Source organism: Phaethon lepturus, unplaced genomic scaffold (genome assembly GCF_000687285.1).
Source record: "Phaethon lepturus isolate BGI_N335 unplaced genomic scaffold, ASM68728v1 scaffold349, whole genome shotgun sequence".
Taxonomy (NCBI): Eukaryota; Metazoa; Chordata; class Aves; order Phaethontiformes; family Phaethontidae; genus Phaethon; species Phaethon lepturus.
Window position 1 is genome coordinate 13557 of NW_010565319.1, and position 8567 is coordinate 22123.

General features: G+C 46.5%; 1 protein-coding gene across 1 annotated transcript in view; it reads left to right on the top strand.

Annotated features, from left to right (window-relative positions):
• Positions 1-632, top strand: part of PPM1K (protein phosphatase, Mg2+/Mn2+ dependent, 1K) — an 11424-nt gene extending 10792 nt beyond the window's left edge. The window contains exons 6-7 of the mRNA XM_010295131.1: positions 9-41; positions 501-632. Coding sequence (XP_010293433.1) covers positions 9-41; positions 501-632 — 165 coding nt within the window. The remainder of the gene's footprint in view (positions 1-8; positions 42-500) is intronic.
• The last annotated feature ends 7935 nt before the right edge of the window (positions 633-8567 follow it).

Sequence of the window (8567 nt, forward strand, 5' to 3'; positions counted from 1 at the left end):
GCCATGGACCTGCTGAAGCTGCCCACGTTGTTACTGAGCAGGTAATGCCAGGGCTTCTCTTTGCACCAAATGCTTGTTGTTGTTTCTTGTTTAGTTTTTTTTTAAAAAATGCCAAGTATACAGCCACACATTCAAGTGAATTGAAGTATGCTGGTTGAGACATTCGGTAATCCAAGGATGGGTCTTGCCACATCCTTGCTGGGCATCATTTCAATTAAGTTGCTTAGCTCCTGATCCACTGAACTGCGTGGGACCATAACTGCAGTTTGTTCCTGTGCTGAATATGCCATCAGCATAGGCAGAAATGCCCAGTTTCTCACCAGGGTTCTGGATGGTGGTGTAGCCTGTGCAAAGCTCTGGGGCATACCAGAATGCAGCATCAGGGCTGGGAAGGGGCAAGGAAGTTTTAGGCCTCAGGGCATGGCGTCCCATGTGGAGCCAGACACTTTTTCCCTTTTCCAAGCAAGATGATGATGCTGACAATTTGTTTCTTCTCTCAGGCAATGCAATTCGGCACTGAAGACAACAGCACAGTTGTCATAGTGCCATTTGGAGCATGGGGAAAGTACAAAAACGGTGAGATCAACTTCTCCTTCAGCCGCAGTTTTGCTTCCAGCGGGAGGTGGGCGTGAAGACCTGCCACAGCTATTTTTTCCTGCCATGATCTGGACACAGTGTGCTACAGGAGAACACATCCATCTGTTCATACGTTGACTCAATGTCTTGTCCATCTCTTCTGTTCCCAGTGTTATAGAAGATGCCACTGTTCCCTTGGTGCGTAATGCCCCGTTGTTGCTTATGGCTGTTCGCATCTTGCTGCGTTTATTTATTCCAGTCGGCATTGAGGCAGCTATTTCTTTGGGTTTGTAGTCCCAGCAGCTCTGCACATCACTTTGTTCACATAGACAAGGCTCTGGGCTTTCACCTAAGGCTGGAGGTGTTGCACAATTATTTCATACCTACCTGTACTACCCAGGACTCTTAGTTACTGGGCAGCTGCGTCGGTCAGTCTCTGAGCCACATGCTGGCTTCTTTGTACGTTAATACACGGGGGAACAAATGCACAGTGTTCTTAGGTAGGCAAAAAGCAAGTTTGTTGTCTTCCTCTGCTGCAGCACCCAAACCTCCTGTGCTTCAGGAGAAGAGGGTGAAAAATAAGGAAGAAGTTGCAGGAGAGTTTAGGTTCTGATGCCAGTGGCATTTGGTGTAGCTGAACAACTTCTGAGACAGTGCTGCTTTGCAGGGCGTTATACTCTCACCTCCATCATCGGTGATCCTCTAGCTCCAAGGAGACTAAGCAGGCTGGAGCCATGTGCTGTTGGACAGATGGGAACGTTTCTCCATTGGGTCCAAAGCCTGTACGGTCTCTATGGACCACGCAGCAGCCCCTTGCACTGTCTTCTCTTTGGTGTGCCAGTGCTTGACAGGAGCACAGAGGGGGGAAAAAGCTGCATGTTTTTGATACCCAGACTCTCATCAACTTGAATTTTTTTTTTTTTTCCTTTAAGGAAAGAAAACCAGATAATTTCAAAGAGTTTACTAATCAAGATTCTTTGGATGTGTAAGACAGGAGGATTTATTTCTTCATAAATATATGAGGATTCTCCTGCCCTTCGCTGAAGGTTTCTTTCTGTTAGTCATATCTCCTGCATCTCTTTGTGGTATACAGGGAGCTGTAAAAAGCCCAAAGCAAGCAAGCTAGAGAAAGGAGAGAGCATTATAATAATGTAAGGTAATTTTAATACGTTTTGGGATAGTTTCTAGTAGGTGTCAGATACTCAGACACCAGAAGGTAGTTTTATACTTAAAGGAATTGTTTCCACTTTCCTTTCCGGGGGGAGTCTGTGTCCTGTGAGGCTCAGGGGGCCAGAGCTCTGAGCAAGCTTGTATTGCTACTGTGAGATGGACTGCAGGTGATGTGTTGGCAGCAGGTGAAGGTCTGTCCCAGCCTGCCTCGTTCAGACCTCCTCCTTCTGACCTCCTCCTTTCTCTGCTTCACATCAGGTGTGCAGCTCCTGTGGCCTTCGAGTCACCCTGCTGCAACAAAATACGGGCAGAGAAGAACTGGGCTCTTTTCACGCTTGCCACAGTATTTGTCATTCTGTGGATGCTTCCAACAGCACAATTGTTAAAACAAAACAAAGGGGAAGAGAAGTTGCCTGATACTGAATCACCTTGCAATAAGGAAAAAATATTTCTGAGATGCCTGGCCTGATACTCTTTTTCCAGTGGGAAGTACACATCTTCGTTACTTTTAGCCCTCTCCTTTTAGCCCAGGCTTACACCTTAGGCAGTCATTCCATGTGTTTTTCCTTGCCTCTGGTCGAAAGCCTAGCCGCACCCAGCAGAGCACAGTATTGTACTGACAGAATTACGTACTAGGTGTTTTGAGAGTACGCTGTTTTTGTCCCATCACTTGGTGTATTACATGGTGTATATAATGTGTATATTCAATTTCTATGTACGAAAAGCTTCTGAGTTGGTATATGTAAATCTCTGTTGTATTGGATGCTGTTGCCCAGGCCTCTGTAACAAGTGCATCACTGGTTCACAATAATAATCCCTTCTCTCTCCCCAGATTTTCCCCAGGGTTGGGGTACAGTCTTCACCCAAGGTCAGAATGTTTGCTGGTCATGGCTCTGGGCTCAGCCTTGCTTACCTGAGGCAGAAGGGCACTTTTAGTTTTTACCAGCGAGAGTGGGTTCTCGGTCTGCAGCAAGTTTGAAGATTCCCACAACCCGTTTGTGGCAAAAACGGCAAAACGCAGCCTCTCCTGAGCACTTGAGGAGAGGCCGCACCTGACAGAGGTTCAGAGAGCTTCCCCCCAGGAACGTGGTTATGACTGGTTTGTGCTGCAGCATGAACAGCTGACAGCCTTTCTCCTGCCAAAGTGACCTGCTAAAACAGCAAGTCCAATAGTTGCTGGCAAACGGTTAACCACTGCATGCAGCAGTCTTACTCTGGGCACAGGGTTAGAGTCAAGCTCTGGAGAGGGACTTGCTGTGGGGGTGGCTTTGGTATCAAGTGTCAGACAGGCTTGAGCTGTGCTGCAGGGCTTTGGACAAGCTCCATCGACGCTGATCCGTTCATTTCTGTTGGGCTGGCTAGCCATCTATCCAGGCAGAAGATAGCAAGGGTGCTGGGGGTGTTCGTGACAAGTACACACATTTTTTGAGCAGTGCTGTATACTTGGCAAGCTGAAGACGTGGTATTAAATGTGAGCTGCTAATGAAAAACACTGCAAGCGAAGAGCAGGTGCTCTGAGGAATGACCTGGCAGTTAGAGCAGCTTCTAAACGTTGACCCAGATGTAACATGAAATGACACTTTCCCTTCTCATTGGAGGTTTTAGGGCATTTTTTGTTTTATCCCTGTCTGGTTGCCTGATTTCATAAGAACAGAAGTGGTTGGGGGCTTTTATTTCTTCCAACAGAGTAGTTAGTTATTCTCTCAGAGGAGGGATCCATCTGTAACTTCTTTTAAATCTTATAACGGAAGGGATAAGACAAAGCTTTGCAAAATAGAAGATGGTTAGATAAAGATGTATTGGCAATTGCTATTACTGCCTTTATACAATCACAGAAAAACTTAGATTGGAAAGGACTTCTGGGTATCAGCTAGCCTAGCCTCCTGCTCAAAGCTAGGCTAACTTCAGAATTGCATACTGTGGTGAAGGGATGTCTCCTGTCATGGAAATGCAGTGCCTGAAAATGGATGGGGGAAAGAATTTAGCATGCAGTGTGGTTTACCTGTGGAACCACTTAATTGTATTGAAGTTGAAAGCTTACCAGTATTTAACAGGCACTTTCTATAGCTACCAATAAATTTCACAAATAAATTAGCATATACATAAAAATAAGATATGAGCCATTTTGGTTCAAGCAAAAGCAAATCAGTAACTGACCAGGGATTAGAGAGATGCATTTCTTACGCACAGGTTATTCCCTGCCTGTTCACTCTAGTTTTCTGCATCTCATTCTGAAGTAAACAAGCTACAAATGAAGATGAAATGCTTTGCCAAGTGGCCCGGTAGTCTGCCTGTTCCTCCTTCCATTAAGAACAGAGGTACCTTCACACTGGTTTGTGTGGACTCCTTACTTCATGCTGCACATGGCAAGACTCTTCAGCGCTAGCTTGAAAAGCGTAGCTTTTTGTAGAAACACTCCATTACCAGGACCGTTGGTCTCTGCCTCCTGAACCACAATATTGCTTTTTCTTACCAAGATGATAGTGAACTCCCCTAAAATGTAGCGGCAACTGCACCAAACCTTGTTTTTCTCCAAGAAGTCAGGAAAAACCTGCAGTTTCCTGGGTGATGGGTTTTTCATTGTTTGACACTTCTCACTGAAGAGTCGTTAGAACAAGTCCCTGCCCTTGCCTTTCAGTTTTGGGGCTGTTTGTTTTGATGCTGATACTGTGTTGGCAGAATGAGTTTTGCCAACACGTTCATGAATGGGACACAGGTGTATGGCACTGAATTTGGCATGCATGGACTATGAAGTCAGTGGAGTAAAGCCATGCTGGGGGAAATGGAAGTGGTTTGTTGTAGTGGTACCAGAGGATTAAATTAGCAGTGCTGCGGTAATGTCCGGCCAGCAGACCTCTTGGCATAGGGTTCTCCACCAGAGCTAGGTACTGTTCTGCTCTGATGAAGCTGTACTTCTAGGTTTTTTATCTAGTCAGTAAGCCTCCTATAGCAGCTCTGCAAGCAAACAGCTTTACACCCCAGGGACCAGCAAAATCCTCTTGCCTAGCAGAGAGCTCCTTTCAACTTGAGGACAAAGAGCAAATTGTCCTAACAACAGCAGTTGCCTATCAGAGAGGTTTATAACTGAAGGATCACCGGAGGTATCTTACACTTTGAATGAAATGAATCTCAGTTTGCTCTCTAGCTCCCTGTTTTTCCCACGCATCTGTCTTTCAACAAAAAGAATGATATTTTTTGTTTATTGCAGACTGAACTGAACATTAAGGGTGACCTACTGAGCAAACCATAACAAGTGTTTGCTTTTTTCCTGCCTTTTAGGGATGGATTCTGAACTCCATTGGATCTGGTAAGAGCATTTTCTTGCCTGAACACTCCCCCTGGAGCAGTGGTATCTCTCACTGTACAGGCACTGCAGGAGGGTGGGTTATGGGTGCAGAAAGGCAAAAAATGCTGTCCAGCTAGATACTCATTTTTAATGTGAGGGTATGGAAGGCACAGGGTGGCCTCCTGGTGCTGCAGGATTTACTAGGAGAGGTGTTGACACCGCAGCTGGAGTTCCAGCATGTCCTCTCCACCACCTGGAAAGGGAGGTTTCACGCTTTGTAGAGGGAACTCGCTGAAATGTCATTTGCAGCCTTGATTTAAGAGAGCTAGTGCCTCTGGAAGGCAAGTGCAAGAGATTGAAATGAGGATGAAGTGCAACAGTTTGTTTAATGCAGAGTCCTCAAAGAGTCCTCAATACAATCAGTCCCTTTGGGTTGAAAAGCTCAGGGTTGGAGAATAATCACAGAGCATAGTTTGTGGTTGAGAACGGGGATGTGGAGAGAAATCAGCAATTTCACTGCTTTTTACATACTTGGGGGAAATGACAGTTGTGAGGCGCTTAGACTCACCGCCGGATTTCTGCCGACTTCCACAGGATCAGGGTATCGGATCACCTTTTCTGTCTCAGCAGGCAGATCTCCTGTGGTCAAAGGCATTGGAATTTCTAGCTAAGGGAGAAGCACAAAACAACAGATTGAACCAGTGAAACTGATTTAATATTAATTTTTCTTAAATAAATTCAGTTGGGCACTCCTAGATCCATTGGTCAGTCACCCAACGAGCCCAGCGTATGGTATAGCAACACTCCGGGTACTCCTTGGTTCCAAAGCTGCTGTTCTCAATGCAGAGATATCCAGTGGGGTGTCTTCTTGACCCTGGATATCGAGTGCTCAGGCAGCGGTGTGTCTCATAACTTTCTACAGACTTAAGTGCAATTGCGTACATTCATTACATAGTTTGCCTTAGGACTGTGTATAATTCCTCTCTGAACTGATGTTTATGTTTGGTGTAATCAGTGTCCATAATTCATATACTTCTCAATTTTATGGAGGTGTCCATTTTGCTGCCCCCCCCCCCTTTTTTTTTTTTAATGTTTGTTCGTCTTCATCAACTCAAAGCTACAGTGGAGCAGATAAGTCTGTACTGGAATGCCTAAAAGATCTTTTAATAAAGAATTGGCTTCTAGAGTTGTGTCACTACAAGTGGATTTTTCTTTTTCAACTGCATTTCAAGCTACCGGAAAAGTTTCTGCTTCTCAAGCTCTGTCACAACTGTCACGGTAGCCCTGGGCCTTAGCACTTGCTATAAAAAGCTTCTGATAACCAAGGCTTTGCCTACAAAGACATTCACCCAGTGATAACCAGTGCAAAGTACCTTCTATCTCCGTTAGCATGTGCCATCAGCGTCCATGGGCTTTGCTGCATCAGGGCCACGTGTTCTGACTTGCAATTTTGTCTTTTATGTTTTGATATATTACAACACCAGGAAATCAGAAAGCTCTCTCTAAAACAAGTCCAACTTAAAAACTTAATTCTTTTGCGAAGCAGAAAGCACCCTGGGTAGTTGTCCTGGTCAGTGATGTCATCTTGTGACACAGTGGAAACAAACAAATTGGGCCTCCTCAATAAAAGAATGTATTTTGGCTTCTGCATGGATTCAAGACTTCTCAGTTATCCTAAAAGAAATAAGGAGAAAGTAACAGCCGAGGGTGTTAACTCATCCAGGGAAATAACCCTGAGATCACTATTATGTTTAATTGTTACTACTTTTACAACTGAACTCAAACCTACTTTTACTCTTCCTTGAAAGGAGCAGCCTTGACTTCAGTGAAGTCCTAGCAGTTTTGCACAGCTGAGCCCCAGCCCTTCCTTTCAGGACTAAAGCGAGGACAGTTTTGCTACCCTTTGTTGCCAATACAGTTCTCAGCTCAGTTTGGAGCAGATCAGCTCTTAGATGTACGCACCTGTCCCGTGGTGGTAGGCATATGGTACTCGCTGCTTAGGTAGGTGAATTTTAAGAGCTTGGGTAGTGTGTCGGGAAACCCGCTAGAGAGCTTTGCCTCACACCTGCCCTTTCACAGTAGTTGGGAAATGGCTCCCAGGTTACTCAGCAGTCGGAGCATTTGTCCCGCAATGAGCCTCCCTGGGACCTGGTTCATGCACGCCTGCGGGAGAGGAAGAGGATGGCTGAGTCCCAGCAGCACCGCGGTGGATCCCTGCCCAACTTCATCAGGATGGTGGTGGGAGAGCAGCCAAGCTTTCAGAAAAGCAGTCCTTGCTCCCATGTGGGGCACGCGCAGAACCTGGCCCCCCGGGAAGGGCTGGAAGCTTTTCCTGGAGCTGAGGACAGCTTGTGTCAACACCCGCCGCAGCCTACCTGTGCCAGGCGTGGGTCGCGGCTGATTATACAGCGTTTTCGTCACCGCTGTTGGGCAAGAGCCTTGCTCTGTGTGCACACACACACAAACCATACATCAGTATTTACATTTGTAACATAGTCTTGCCCAGAGGTTATCTTTGCTCTTGCTCAATGCTGCAGCGCTTTAACCTCCCTGCAGCTCTGCCCGGCAGAGCAGAGTAGGCGGCACAGGCCACAGTGGCACCAGAAGTGGTGAGGGAGCAGTCCCTCCTCCTGGGGGAAGGTGCTGGTGGGACAGCTGAAAGCCCAGCACCTGCAAAACAGTCTGGATTTGAGCTACCAGTGGCTCTTGGCAGCCTGGTTTACCCTTTATATATTTACTGTGGTCATTACAGTTTTTTGGTCATTCCCTTCCAAGCAGTGACGACTTCACAGCTTTTCCTAGACCATGACACTTAGAAAAACTATGTTGCATCTCCTGCATCTCCTGCAGCACAGGCGGCCTCAGCTGGGGCAGCATGCCAGGGGCTGCGGCGGACTCTTGAGCAGCCACGATTGTGCGCATGTTCATCAATGGCCGTGTTTAAGTTTTGGTCCCATTTCTTACAAATTCTGCTTTTTTGGAGCCAGCCACACACCCAGTGCAACCTCACTCAACTCTCCCAGGAAGAGAGGGCAGGAGTTGGCTCCCAAGGCGCCAGTCCTGTTTCTGTGTGCACATACCCTGTCCTCCTCTCTACATTGCGTGGCACGCTAACCTCACCAGTGAATCAACACCGTGTCTTGACATGGAGACAGATGTGGTTCACTGCCAGTAATTCTTTAAAAATAACATACGTGTTTTTACATCGGTATACAGCACAGAACACTTGGAGCCTAGAAAGCGGGCTCCAAACATCACCTTTCTGAGCCGTCAAAGTCATCACAACTGTGATGAAAGGCAATTTGGTCACAGCAAATTGGCCACAAATTTGGTAACAATGGACTGGGCTATGGCACCAGCACAGAACGAAACGCCCCATTTTTTAGTTCATGTTAGCTCCCCCTTTGAAACCAGACAGCTACAGACCTTCTGTGTTACAACAGGCACACCCAACAGATGCGTTGGAAGACCTGGCTGTTTGTTTTAGATGCTAAATTGAATACCCTGCCCCAGGAGGTGCTTCTGCCCGGCAGGA